The 15,191-nt window shown below is 48.9% G+C and overlaps 1 protein-coding gene across 17 annotated transcripts in view; it reads right to left on the minus strand.

Annotated features, from left to right (window-relative positions):
* Nucleotides 1-15,191, minus strand: part of PPFIBP1 (PPFIA binding protein 1) — a 59,329-nt gene that overhangs the window by 10,523 nt on the left and 33,615 nt on the right. For 9 of the 17 annotated variants that reach the window (XM_069965712.1, XM_069965739.1, XM_069965729.1 and 6 more), the window contains 7 exons: nucleotides 13,569-13,601; nucleotides 12,868-12,929; nucleotides 11,699-11,783; nucleotides 7,902-8,044; nucleotides 7,657-7,787; nucleotides 7,226-7,279; nucleotides 1,816-1,870 (listed from right to left, as the gene is read on the minus strand). In XM_069965712.1, the coding sequence (XP_069821813.1) occupies nucleotides 1,816-1,870; nucleotides 7,226-7,279; nucleotides 7,657-7,787; nucleotides 7,902-8,044; nucleotides 11,699-11,783; nucleotides 12,868-12,929; nucleotides 13,569-13,601 (563 nt within the window). The remainder of the gene's footprint in view (nucleotides 1-1,815; nucleotides 1,871-7,225; nucleotides 7,280-7,656; nucleotides 7,788-7,901; nucleotides 8,045-11,698; nucleotides 11,784-12,867; nucleotides 12,930-13,568; nucleotides 13,602-15,191) is intronic. The other 8 variants (XM_069965793.1, XM_069965811.1, XM_069965760.1 and 5 more) reach the window with 3 other exon arrangements.

Consider the following 15,191-nt stretch of genomic DNA (forward strand, 5'->3'; position numbering starts at 1 on the left):
CCTGGACAGGCAGGGCGCTCCGCTGCGGGAGCCTGGACAGGCAGGGCGCTCCGCTGCGGGAGCCTGGACAGGCAGGGCGCTCCGCTGCGGGAGCCTGGACAGGCAGGGCGCTCCGCTGCGGGAGCCTGGACAGGCAGGGCGCTCCGCTGCGGGAGCCTGGACAGGCAGGGCGCTCCGCTGCGGGAGCCTGGACAGGCAGGGCGCTCCGCTGCGGGAGCCTGGACAGGCAGGGCGCTCCGCTGCGGGAGCCTGGACAGGCAGGGCGCTCCGCTGCGGGAGCCTGGACAGGCAGGGCGCTCCGCTGCGGGAGCCTGGACAGGCAGGGCGCTCCGCTGCGGGAGCCTGGACAGGCAGGGCGCTCCGCTGCGGGAGCCTGGACAGGCAGGGCGCTCCGCTGCGGGAGCCTGGACAGGCAGGGCGCTCCGCTGCGGGAGCCTGGACAGGCAGGGCGCTCCGCTGCGGGAGCCTGGACAGGCAGGGCGCTCCGCTGCGGGAGCCTGGACAGGCAGGGCGCTCCGCTGCGGGAGCCTGGACAGGCAGGGCGCTCCGCTGCGGGAGCCTGGACAGGCAGGGCGCTCCGCTGCGGGAGCCTGGACAGGCAGGGCGCTCCGCTGCGGGAGCCTGGACAGGCAGGGCGCTCCGCTGCGGGAGCCTGGACAGGCAGGGCGCTCCGCTGCGGGAGCCTAGACAGGCAGGGCGCTCCGCTGCGGGAGCCTAGACAGGCAGGGCGCTCCGCTGCGGGAGCCTAGACAGGCAGGGCGCTCCGCTGCGGGAGCCTAGACAGGCAGGGCGCTCCGCTGCGGGAGCCTAGACAGGCAGGGCGCTCCGCTGCGGGAGCCTAGACAGGCAGGGCGCTCCGCTGCGGGAGCCTAGACAGGCAGGGCGCTCCGCTGCGGGAGCCTAGACAGGCAGGGCGCTCCGCTGCGGGAGCCTAGACAGGCAGGGCGCTCCGCTGCGGGAGCCTAGACAGGCAGGGCGCTCCGCTGCGGGAGCCTAGACAGGCAGGGCGCTCCGCTGCGGGAGCCTAGACAGGCAGGGCGCTCCGCTGCGGGAGCCTAGACAGGCAGGGCGCTCCGCTGCGGGAGCCTAGACAGGCAGGGCGCTCCGCTGCGGGAGCCTAGACAGGCAGGGCGCTCCGCTGCGGGAGCCTAGACAGGCAGGGCGCTCCGCTGCGGGAGCCTAGACAGGCAGGGCGCTCCGCTGCGGGAGCCTAGACAGGCAGGGCGCTCCGCTGCGGGAGCCTAGACAGGCAGGGCGCTCCGCTGCGGGAGCCTAGACAGGCAGGGCGCTCCGCTGCGGGAGCCTAGACAGGCAGGGCGCTCCGCTGCGGGAGCCTAGACAGGCAGGGCGCTCCGCTGCGGGAGCCTAGACAGGCAGGGCGCTCCGCTGCGGGAGCCTAGACAGGCAGGGCGCTCCGCTGCGGGAGCCTAGACAGGCAGGGCGAAAATTCAAGAGGGGGTTGGGGTGTAAGTGGGGGTATGTGGGAATAAGGAGGGAGATAGCCAGGGCAAGAGGGCAGAGCACAGAAGGGAGTCAGTATACGGGGAGCAGCGGACTCTCTGTTATATAATAACAGCGCTCGCTCCCGCCTGGTGTATATATATCTCAGGATCCTGGGAAGCTGTAATTATTGCAGGGACACATCAGCACTGACACGACGGAGGGGGTTCCGGTAGCACACTCACACAGAGGCCAAGGCCATGCGGCAGAGGGTGGCACACACACACAGCGGGGCGGGTGGGGGGTGGATGTAACGGACGGGCGCAGTGTCACGCGGAGGGGGGCACACTCAGAAGGGGGTGGGGGTGCACTCACCTTCTCCGGAGTCTTCTTCAGGTTGTCTAAGCTGCTCGACTTCTTCACAGGAGACCTAAACCAAAGAGAGCGCAGCGTTATGGTGTGCAAGGTGCAGAACTACCAGGCCTCTACTGTATCCTGCAGCTACTGCTCCCTGGTATCAGCCGCTCCAGCACTGACAGAAGCCTCAGGACTGTAGAATAAATAGTAATACACAGAATCTGTATTTAGCAAGATCCCAAAGGGTTAAACATTTGCTTTACGTCAGAGAGCGGTTATCTTACAGCCAAATCTATACCGGATCCGTCCCCATATCTGTCTGACATCTCATCCGCAGCAGCCCGGAGATCGGAGGAACATCTGGGAATATCCTGCCCCCCCCCCCACAGCGGAGGAAGAGCAGCCCCCCAACTCCAAGTATAGACACACAGGAAGTCACCGGGGTCATGTGCCGCCTGTATGTAGGAGCAGTATTATAGTAGTATATTCCCGTATGTAGGAGCAGTATTATAGTAGTTATATTCCTGTATATAGGAGCAGTATTATAGTAGTTATATCCCTGTATATAGGAGCAGTATTATAGTAGTTATATCCCTGTATATAGGGGCAGTATTATAGTAGTTATATTCTTGTATATAGGAGCAGTATTATAGTAGTTATATTCCTGTATATAGGAGCAGTATTATAGTAGTTATATCCCTGTATATAGGAGCAGTATTATAGTAGCTATATTCCTGTATATAGGAGGCAGTATTATAGTAGTTATATTCCCGTATGTAGGAGCAGTATTATAGTAGTTATATTCCTGTATATAGGAGCAGTATTATAGTAGTTATATTCTTGTATATAGGAGCAGTATTATAGTAGTTATATTCCTGTATATAGGATCAGTATTATAGTAGTTACATCCCTGTATATAGGAGCAGTAGTATAGTAGTTATATTCTTGTATATAGGAGCAGTATTATAGTAGTATATTCCTGTATATAGGAGCAGTATTATAGTAGTTATATTCCTGTATATAGGAGCAGTATTATAGTAGTTATATCCCTGTATATAGGAGCAGTATTATAGTAGTTATATTCCTGTATATAGGAGCAGTATTATAGTAGTTATATTCTTGTATATAGTGGGCAGTATTATAGTAGTTATATTCCTGTATATAGGAGCAGTATTATAGTAGTTATATCCCTGTATATAGGGAGCAGTATTATAGTAGTTATATCCCTGTATATAGGAGCAGTATTATAGTAGTTATATTCCTGTATATAGGAGCAGTATTATAGTAGTTATATTCCTGTATATAGGGAGCAGTATTATAGTAGTTATATCCCTGTATATAGGGGGCAGTATTATAGTAGTTATATCCCTGTATATAGGGGGCAGTATTATAGTAGTTATATTCCTGTATATAGGAGCAGTATTATAGTAGTTATATTCCTGTATATAGGAGCAGTATTATAGTAGTTATATTCCTGTATATAGGGAGCAGTATTATAGTAGTTATATTCCTGTATATAGGAGCAGTATTATAGTAGTTATATCCCTGTATATAGGAGCAGTATTATAGTAGTTATATTCCTGTATATAGGAGGTAGTATTATAGTAGTTATATTCCTGTATATAGGAGCAGTATTATAGTAGTTATATCCCTGTACATACACTCACCGGCCACTTTATTAGGTACACCTGTCCAACTGCACGTTACCACTTCATTTCTAATCAGCCAATCACATGGCGGCAACTCAGTGCATTTAGGCATGTAGACATGGTCAAGACAATCTCCTGCAGTTCAAACCGAGCATCAGTATGGGGAAGAAAGGTGATTTGAGGCCTTTGAACGTGGCATGGTTGTTGGTGCCAGAAGGGCTGGTCTGAGTATTTCAGAAACTGCTGATCTACTGGGATTTTCACGCACAACCATCTCTAGGGTTTACAGAGGATGGTCCGAAAAAGAAAAAACACCCAGTGAGCGGCCGTTCTGTGAGCGGAAATGCCTTGTTGTTGCCAGAGGTCAGAGGAGAATGGGCAGACTGGTTCCAGCTGATAGAAAGGCAACAGTGACTCAAATAGCCAACCGTTACAGCCAAGGTAGGCAGAAGAGCATCTCTGAACGCACAGTACACAGTATGGGCTACAGCAGCAGAAGACCACACCGGGGGCCACTCCGCTCAGCTAAGAACAGGAAACTGAGGCTACAATTTGCACAAACTCATCGAAATTGGACAGTAGAAGATTGGAAAAACGTTGCCTGGTCTGATGAGTCTCGATTTCTGCTGCGACATTCGGATGGTAGGGTCAGAATTTGGCGACAACAACATGAAAGCATGGATCCATCCTGCCTTGTATCAACGGTTCAGGCTGGTGGTGGTGGTGTCATGGTGTGGGGAATATTTTCTTGGCACTCTTTGGGCCCCTTGGTACCAATTGAGCATGGTTGCAACGCCACAGCCTACCTGAGTATTGTTGCTGACCATGTCCATCCCTTTATGACCACAATAAACCCAACATCTGATGGCGACTTTCAGCAGGATAATGCGCCATGTCATAAAGCTAGAATCATCTCTGGTTTCTTGAACATGACAATGAGGTCACTGTACTCCAATGGCCTCCACAGTCACCAGATCTCAATCCAATAGAGCATCTTTGGGATGTGGTGGAACGGGAGATTCGCATCATGGATGTGCAGCCGATAAATCTGCGGCAACTGTGTGATGTCATCATGTCACTATGGACCAAAATCTCTGAGGAAGCTTCCAGCACCTTGTTGTATCTATGCCACCAAGAATTGGGGCAGTTCTGAAGGCAAAAGGGGGTCCAACCCGTTACTAGCATGGTGTACCTAATAAAGTGGCCGGTGAGTGTAGGAGCAGTATTATATTAGTTATGCTATGCAATGGCGAGAGGAAATAGAGACTGGGGCACTCACCGATGCTTCCAAGCTGCTAACTTTAATACCGACCTTCCCGGCAGGAAGAAGCGCCGAGTGGGCGTGAAACGTCGTTCCGGGGTATAGGCACCCGCTACTCCATCTGTCCTCCCTCCACCATGGACTTGTAAACATCGGTATTAAAGTTAGCAGCTTGGAAGCATCGGTGAGTGCCCCAGTCTCTATTTCCTCTCGCCATTGCATAGCATACCTCTGTTTGTCTTTGTCTGGGAGCACCACAAGTACAAGCACCTCAGGCTGGTCCGCTCTATTATACGTCCTTTAATTGCTAGCGTTACTGGCAGTGCCGACTGCACTCTCCAGCTCCAATTATATTAGTTATATTGCTGTATATAGGGGCAGTATTATAGTAGTTATATCCCTGTATATAGGAGCAGTATTATAGTAGTATATTCCTGTATATAGGGGCAGTATTATAGTAGTTATATCCCTGTATATAGGAGCAGTATTATAGTAGTATATTCCTGTATATAGGAGCAGTATTATAGTAGTTATATTCCTGTATATAGTAGCAGTATTATAGTAGTTATATTCCTGTATATAGGAGCAGTATTATAGTAGTTATATTCCTGTATATAGGGGCAGTATTATAGTAGTTATATCCCTGTATATAGGAGCAGTATTATAGTAGTATATTCCTGTATATAGGAGCAGTATTATAGTAGTTATATTACTGTATATAGGAGCAGTATTATAGTAGTTATATTCCTGTATATAGGAGCAGTATTATAGTAGTTATATCCCTGTATATAGGGAGCAGTATTATAGTAGTTATATTCCTGTATATAGGAGCAGTATTATAGTAGTTATACACGAACTGGAGAGAATGGAACGGCTGCACATCCCATCTATGGCTGATACTAATGCCGCTAGGCCTATATTAAAAATCAACACCAGAGTGTCTGTATATGAATTGATCAAGCCATATTGCCCCGTGTACCACCGCGCAGGTCCTCTGGTCCACACGGGTCCCTACGCTAACTCCACACCGTGTCGGTCAGCGATCGCCAACCCCGCAAAGCGTGCACATGCAGGGAAGGGAGGCCATGGAACGGCCCTGCAACCCCAATGTCACAGGACCAGACCCAAAAAGCCGCACCAAAACCCAGCCGGCACCACCGGCGGGGAAGGCTGCCCCCAAACGACACAAGTATGGACATGGTATTACACTTACCATTGCTGCTCTCACAGAATGGGGAAGACATAGGGTCCAGACATGTGAGCACAGGCATCTCCTGCTAATTTTGGTCATGTGGGTCAGTGTAATACCATATCCATACTTGTGTCGTTTGGGGGCAGCCTTCCCCGCCGGTGGTGCTGGCTGGGATTTGGTGGGGCTTTTTGGGTCTGGTCCTGTAACAATGGGGTTGCAGGGCCGTTCCATGGCCTCCCTTCCCTGCACGTGCACGCTTTGCGCGGTTGGCGGTCGCTGACCGACACTGTGTGGAGTTAGCGTAGGGACCTGGTCGACAAAGGGGGCGTGTCCCCGAAACGCCCGTCCCAGTGCGCGTCCTTACCTCTCCCTCCCTGCTATCCGCCGTCTATGGAATAAAGTGAGCTGATTGATACCGGGTGAGTGCTGTCTTTGTCTACCCTATACACATTATAGTAGTTATAATACTGCTCCCTATATACAAGAATATAGTAGTTATATCCCTGTATATAGGGGGCAGTATTATAGTAGTTATATTCCTGTATATAGGAGCAGTATTATAGTAGTTATATTCTTGTATATAGGAGCAGTATTATAGTAGTTATATCCCTGTATATAGGGGCAGTATTATAGTAGTTATATTCCTGTATATAGGGGGCAGTATTATAGTAGCTATATTCCTGTATATAGGGGGCAGTATTATAGTAGCTATATTCCTGTATATAGGGGGCAGTATTATAGTAGTATATTCCTGTATATAGGAGCAGTATTATAGTAGTTATATTCTTGTATTTAGGGAGCAGTATTATAGTAGTTATATCCCTGTATATAGGAGCAGTATTATAGTAGTTATATTCTTGTATTTAGGGAGCAGTATTATAGTAGTTATATCCCTGTATATAGGGAGCAGTATTATAGTATATTCCTGTATATAGGAGCAGTATTATAGTAGTTATATCCCTGTATATAGGAGCAGTATTATAGTAGTTATATTCCTGTATATAGGGGGCAGTATTATAGTAGTTATATTCCTGTATATAGGAGCAGTATTATAGTAGTTATATCCATGTATATAGGAGCAGTATTATAGTAGTTATATTCCTGTATATAGGAGCAGTATTATAGTAGTTATATTCCTGTATATAGGAGCAGTATTATAGTAGTTATATTCCTGTATATAGGAGCAGTATTATAGTAGTTATATTCTTGTATTTAGGGAGCAGTATTATAGTAGTTATATCCCTGTATATAGGGGGCAGTATTATAGTAGTTATATCCCTGTATATAGGGGGCAGTATTATATGAGACACATGTTTTTCCACTTACGGTGTAGTGTCTGCAGGTTTGGCCTCTGTAGATAAGCTGATCGTCGTCTCTTCCCTGCAGAATAAGCACATTGTCATTATTCCTTCTTTTATATAGGTGTCAGGTGACTTTCCTCAGAATTTGTTTCCATTGCAGTAAACACAAAAGTAACTGTATCTAGTGGATGGCGGTGAAGAGCGGTGTCCTCCAACCTGCGGCTCTCTAGAGATTGCACCAATGCTGGGAGTTGTTGTTCGGTAACAGTTGGAGAGCGTCAGATTGGGGAACCTTGGTCTAGTGGTGTCACAGTGTGAGGGTGCACTGTGTGACAATGCCTGGCTGTGATACGGCTGCAGGAACCGTTACAGTGTATCAGTGTGTCTTCTGTACAGGGGATCAATAGCGCCATGTAAAGCATAACCCATACGGAAGAGATTATATAAGACACTTACGTTGTGTCCGGGGATGCGGGCTCTTCTCTCGCTGACATCTTTGACACTTCTGTGGGTTTCTGTGGCGTTGCGGTCGGGGAGAACGAGGGGATGGTGACCTGCAGAATACTCGTGTGCAATTCCACTGTCGGCTAAAAACAGACAAAAAGGAAAGAAAGAATATGGGAAATAACTAAACACTCATTCCTTGTAAAATGAGAATACTCCTCTCCTGAAATACTCAGTGCTGCTGTGGAGCATATTACCTTGTCAGTGACCTCCTCAGGGCTGGGGGAGAGCGAGAGAGGTGGCGGGGAGGGGGATTTATCCATATCACTTAATGCAATGGAGTCAAACACCAGGGAGTTGGAGCCGGAGATCACAGAGTCGTCACTTTCCACATCTTTACCTGCCAGAAAAATCATAAGAGATTAGAATCAAATATAAAATTGTGGCAGATTCCCCGATTTCTGCGGCAGCTGCAAGAACCCAACCGCGTGCCATCCCCGCACCCCCGCCTATTACTTCCCTCCAGCACTCTCCTCCTCCAGCACCCAGCACCCTCTTCCTCCAGCACTCTCCTCCTCCACCTCCTCCAGCACCCAGCACTCTCCTCCTCCTCCAGCACCCAGCACTCTCCTCCTCCACCTCCTCCAGCACCCAGCACTCTCCTCCTCCTCCAGCACCCAGCACTCTCCTCCTCCAGCACCCAGCACTCTCCTCCTCCAGCACCCAGCACTCAGCACCCTCCTCCTCCAGCACTCTCCTCCTCCACCCTGCACTCTCCTCCTCCAGCACCCAGCACTCAGCACCCTCCTCCTCCAGCACTCTCCTCCTCCACCCTGCACTCTCCTCCTCCACCTCCAGCACTCAGCACCCTCCTCCTCCAGCACTCTCCTCCTCCACCCTGCACTCTCCTCCTCCACCTCCAGCACTCAGCACCCTCCTCCTCCAGCACTCTCCTCCTCCACCCTGCACTCTCCTCCTCCACCTCCAGCACTCAGCACCCTCCTCCTCCAGCACTCTCCTCCTCCACCTCCAGCACCCAGCACTCTCCTCCTCCACCTCCTCCAGCACCCAGCACCCTCCTCCTCCACCTCCAGCACCCAGCACTCTCCTCCTCCTCCTCCTCCCCCAGAACCCAGCACCCTCCTCCACCTCCAGAACTCTCCTCCTCCACCTCCAGCACCCAGCACTCTCCTCCTCCACCTCCAGCACTCAGCACTCTCCTCCTCCACCTCCAGCACTCTCCTCCTCCACCTCCAGCACCCTCCTCCTCCACCTCCAGCACCCAGCACTCTCCTCCTCCACCTCCAGCACCCAGCACTCTCCTCCTCCTCCCCCAGAACCCAGCACCCTCCTCCTCCTCCACCTCCAGAACTCTCCTCCTCCACCTCCAACACCCAGCACTCTCCTCCTCCTCCACCTCCAGCACTCAGCACTCTCCTCCTCCACCTCCTCCAGCACCCAGCACTCTCCTCCTCCACCTCCACCACCCAGCACTCTCCTCCTCCACCTCCACCACCCAGCACTCTCCTCCTCCACCTCCTCCACCACCCAGCACTCTCCTCCTCCACCTCCTCCGGCACCCAGCACTCTCCTCCTCCACCTCCTCCAGCACCCAGCACTCTCCTCCTCCACCACTCAGCACCCTCCTCCTCCAGCACTCTCCTCCTCCACCTCCTCCAGCACCCAGCACTCTCCTCCTCCACCTCCTCCAGCACCCAGCACTCTCCTCCTCCAGCACCCAGCACTCTCCTCCTCCACCTCCAGCACCCAGCACTCTCCTCCACCTCCTCCAGCACCCAGCACTCTCCTCCTCCAGCACCCAGCACTCTCCTCCTCCAGCACCCAGCACTCTCCTCCTCCAGCACCCAGCACTCTCCTCCTCCAGCACCCAGTACACTCATCCTCTACCTCCAGCACTCTCCTCCTCCACCTCCAGCACCCTCTTCCTCCACCTCCAGCACCCAGCACTCTCCTCCTCCTCCAGCACCCAGCACTCTCCTCCTCCTCCTCCAGCACCCAGCACTCTCCTCCTCCTCCTCCAGCACCCAGCACTCTCCTCCTCCAGCACCCAGCACTCTCCTCCTCCTCCTCCAGCACCCAGCACTCTCCTCCTCCTCCTCCAGCACCCAGCACTCTCCTCCTCCTCCTCCAGCACCCAGCACTCTCCTCCTCCTCCTCCAGCACCCAGCACTCTCCTCCTCCTACAGCACCCAGCACTCTCCTCCTCCTCCAGCACCCAGCACTCTCCTCCTCCTCCAGCACCCAGCACTCTCCTCCTCCTCCAGCACCCAGCACTCTCCTCCTCCTCCAGCACCCAGCACTCTCCTCCTCCTCCAGCACCCAGCACTCTCCTCCTCCTCCAGCACCCAGCACTCTCCTCCTCCTCCAGCACCCAGCACTCTCCTCCTCCTCCAGCACCCAGCACTCTCCTCCTCCTCCAGCACCCAGCACTCTCCTCCTCCTCCAGCACCCAGCACTCTCCTCCTCCTCCAGCACCCAGCACTCTCCTCCTCCTCCAGCACCCAGCACTCTCCTCCTCCTCCAGCACCCAGCACTCTCCTCCTCCACCTCCAGCACCCTCCTCCTCCAGCACCGCTCACACTTTCCCTCATGTTTTCCTTCTGGTCTCTACATGTTATTCCTCCAGTGACAGAAATCCCATCTTTTTTTTTTTTTGGGGGGGGGGGGGGGGGGAGGGGAGGGGGTTAAGCTGCCATGGAATGATTGTTAGACATGTACTGTGACATCACTGTGTGTATTATCCCCCTGTACTGTGACATCACTGTGTAGTATCCCTGTACTGTGACATCACTGTGTGTATTATCCCCCTGTACTGTGACATCACTGTGTGTATTATCCTCCTGTACTGTGACATCACTGTGTGTATTATCCCCCTGTACTGTGACATCACTGTGTGTATTATCCCTGTACTGTGACATCACTGTGTGTATTATCCCTGTACTGTGACATCAATGTGTGTATTATCCCTGTACTGTGACATCACTGTGTAGTATCCCTGTACTGTGACATCACTGTGTGTATTATCCCTGTACTGTGACATCACTGTGTAGTATCCCTGTACTGTGACATCACTGTGTAGTATCCCTGTACTGTGACATCACTGTGTAGTATCCCTGTACTGTGACATCACTGTGTGTATTATCCCTGTACTGTGACATCACTGTGTGTATTATCCCTGTACTGTGACATCACTGTGTGTATTATCCCTGTACTGTGACATCACTGTGTAGTATCCCTGTACTGTGACATCACTGTGTAGTATCCCTGTACTGTGACATCACTGTGTAGTATCCCTGTACTGTGACATCACTGTGTGTATTATCCCTGTACTGTGACATCACTGTGTGTATTATCCCTGTACTGTGACATCACTGTGTGTATTATCCCCCCTGTACTGTGACATCACTGTGTGTATTATCCCCCCTGTACTGTGACATCACTGTGTGTATTATCCCCCTGTACTGTGACATCACTGTGTGTATTATCCCCCCTGTACTGTGACATCACTGTGTATTATCCCCCCTGTACTGTGACATCACTGTGTATTATCCCCCCTGTACTGTGACATCACTGTGTATTATCCCCCCTGTACTGTGACATCACTGTGTATTATCCCCCCTGTACTGTGACATCACTGTGTATTATCCCTGTACTGTGACATCACTGTGTATTATCCCTGTACTGTGACATCACTGTGTGTATTATCCCCCCTGTACTGTAACATCACTGTGTATTATCCTGTACTGTGACATCACTGTGTATTATCCCTGTACTGTGACATCACTGTGTGTATTATCCCCCCTGTACTGTGACATCACTGTGTATTATCCTGTATTGTGACATCACTGTGTGTATTATCCCTGTACTGTGACATCACTGTGTGTATTATCCCTGTACTGTGACATCACTGTGTGTATTATCCCTGTACTGTGACATCACTGTGTATACATCGTGTATCATGGTTACTTATTATAATGAATATTCGCCAGAGCAAGAAAGCGAAGCTAAGTCTGACAAGAGAATAGGTGTGTACCTTTCTTACCGTGCGCCATGACCACCATATCCTGCACCTTCTTGTACCTGTTCAGCGACTGCCTCAGCTCCTCTATCTTCCTGTCCTGTGAGCACAGTATACGGATGGGGGTCATTATGGGGGGGTACAGACATAGCATGTTGGCATCTTAATGGTGCGTTCACACCTACAGGATCTGCAGCAGATTTCATTTAAATAACTGAACACAGCATCAAATCTGCTGCAGATCCTGTAGGTGTGAACGCACCCTAAAAGTGCTTTGCTCATATTTCCACTCTATGCACTGTCCCTTTAAGGGCGCCAGGTACAGGCAGTCTAGACGCTGATCACTTTCCACATGGCTGCAGATTTGCTGCTTTGACTGATCAGCGATTCTCCATCATCACAGAGCGCGGTCTGGTCGGGAATTAACCAGCCGCTCAGCAGACGTCTTATTATTATATCCTCGGAGCAGACAGAGAGATTTCATCCTTGCAGACTCTGTATCTGGCCTTAAAGGGGCCGCTAACCCCAAAGGCTGCATGGATATGGCTGTATGGCTGACAACAGGGAACAATACATTGCACAAGATGAAGAGAGAAAGACAAACACTTTACAGCACCGTCTCCCAAACTGTTGCAAAACTTCAACTTCCTGCAGGATGTCAGGGCATGCTGGGAATAGTAGTTGAAACGTGACTAGAAACACTGCTGTTAACTGTTTGGGGACACTGCTGTAAAGTGTGGACTCTCTGGGAGAGATTTATCAAACATGGTGTAAAGTGAAACTGGCTCAGTCGCCCCTAGCAACCAATCAGATTCCACCTTTCATTCCTCACAGACTCTTTGGAAAATGAAGGTGGAATCTGATGGGTTGCTAGCGGCAATTGAGCCCCTCACTTTACACCATTTCTGATAAATCTTCCCCTTTGACCTCAAACACTTTACAGCAGTTTACAGCAGTGTTCACCAGCCTGTCACTTTTCAGTTGTTGCAAAACTACTATTCCCAGCGTGCCCTGACATCCTGGAGGGAGCTGAAGCTTTGCAGCAGTCAGAAATCTACACTTTGGGACACTGCTGTAAAGTGTGTGCTCTTCGTCTCTCGGGCCACAAAGTGTAGATCTCTGGCTGCTGCAAAATTACAACTCCCACCACGAGCGGGCAGCATAAGGTTATGGCGTGATCTTACCTTCTCCTCATTGGCGGCCATCAGCGATTCCACGGCCTTCTTCATCTTTTGCACTTCGGTATCTGTAATAAAACCAACAATGGGCTTATATGTTAGTCACATAGACTGACACAATGTAACAAACTATCAGCTGTGAGCAGTGTGAGGTCTGTGGTCAGCCATTTTTGTAAAGGGGAACTCCAGCTGGAATTTTTTTTTCAAATCATCCGGTTTCAGAAAGTTCTATAAATTTGTAATTTACATCTATTAAAAAGTCTCCAGTCATCCAGTACTTATCAGCTGCTGTATGTCCTGCAGGAAGTGGTGTATTCTCTCCAGTCTGACACAGTGCTCTCTGCTGCCACCTCTGTCCATGTCAGGAACTGTCCAGAGCAGCAGCAAATCCCCATAGAAAACCTCTGCTGTGGACAGTTCCTGACATGGACAGAGGTGGCAGCATAGAGCACTGTGTCAGACTGGAGAGAATACACCACTTCCTGCAGGACATACAGCAGTTGATAAGTACTGGAAGACCGGAGATTTTTTAATAGAAGTAAATTACAAATTTATATAACTTCCTCACACCAGCTGATTTGAAAACCCCTTTTTCCAGCTGGAGTTCCCCTTTAAGGCGCTGTGCGAAGCAATGTGAGACATGCAAAACAAAAAAGGCAAGTGGTAGAGCGCAAATCACACAGGAGACCACCGCCGCCCACGCTTACTTTTCTGCTTCAGTGTCTTTTTCAGAGAATCATCTGTGCAGAAAAATTGATGGATTTGGATAAGAAGAAGGTGGTTGTGTATACATCACTGTATATAGGTGGTCTATCAGATCCTGGGAAAGCAGGGTGACTGCTAATACAGAGGAGGCGGGGGGAGCTGGGGTGTCACACTGCCCTCCTATACTCCCACATAGGAAGCAAGGACAGCGGCCATATTGGTTGTTACCCAGCTTTCCCAGGAACAGATAGAACATCATCATAGAGGGACATCAGGGGAATTGGTCACTCATATTGGGACAACAACAGGGACAAGGTTAGAAAAATAATTCCAGGTTCCAGAAGAACAAAATCCCTGCAACATGTGTGACCGCCCCACAGGATACCGGGAGACTGAGGCAGCGGCCACAACACATCAACAACACGGCCCATTGTCCATGAACAGAGCGAGAGGACAGGAACCATCCAGGAATAACAAACACTGGTATACAGCACAGCGTATATATATATTATATACACACACACTAATACTACACAGAACAGCGTATATATATTATATATACACACACACTAATACTACACAGCACAGCGTATATATATTATATATATATACACACACTAATACTACACAGCACAGCGTATATATATTATATATACACACACACTAATACTACACAGCACAGCGTATATATATATATTATATACACACACACTAATACTACACAGCACAGCGTATATATATATATATATATATATATTATATACACACACACTAATACTACACAGCACAGCGTATATATATATATTATATATACACACACACACTAATACTACACAGCACAGCGTATATATATATTATATACACACACACTAATACTACACAGAACAGCGTATATATATTATATATACACACACTAATATACTACACAGCACAGTGTATATATATTATATACACACACACACTAATACTACACAGAACAGCGTATATATATTATATATACACACACTAATACTACACAGCACAGCGTATATATATTATATACACACACACACACACACTAATACTACACAGCACAGCGTATATATATATTATATATACACACACTAATACTACACAGCACAGCGTATATATATATTATATATACACACACACACTAATACTACACAGAACAGCGTATATACATTATATACACACACACTAATACTACACAGCACAGCGTATATACATTATATACACACACACTAATACTACACAGCACAGCGTATATATATATATATATTATATATACACACACTAATATACTACACAGCACAGCGTATATATATTATATATACACACACTAATACTACACAGCACAGCGTATATATATTATATACACACACACACACACACACTAATACTACACAGCACAGCGTATATATATATTATATATACACACACTAATACTACACAGCACAGCGTATATATATATTATATATACACACACACACTAATACTACACAGAACAGCGTATATACATTATATACACACACACTAATACTACACAGCACAGCGTATATACATTATATACACACACACTAATACTACACAGCACAGCGTATATATATATATATATATATATATAT

This window comes from Dendropsophus ebraccatus, chromosome 1, assembly GCF_027789765.1.
Source record: "Dendropsophus ebraccatus isolate aDenEbr1 chromosome 1, aDenEbr1.pat, whole genome shotgun sequence".
Classification (NCBI taxonomy): domain Eukaryota; kingdom Metazoa; phylum Chordata; class Amphibia; order Anura; family Hylidae; genus Dendropsophus; species Dendropsophus ebraccatus.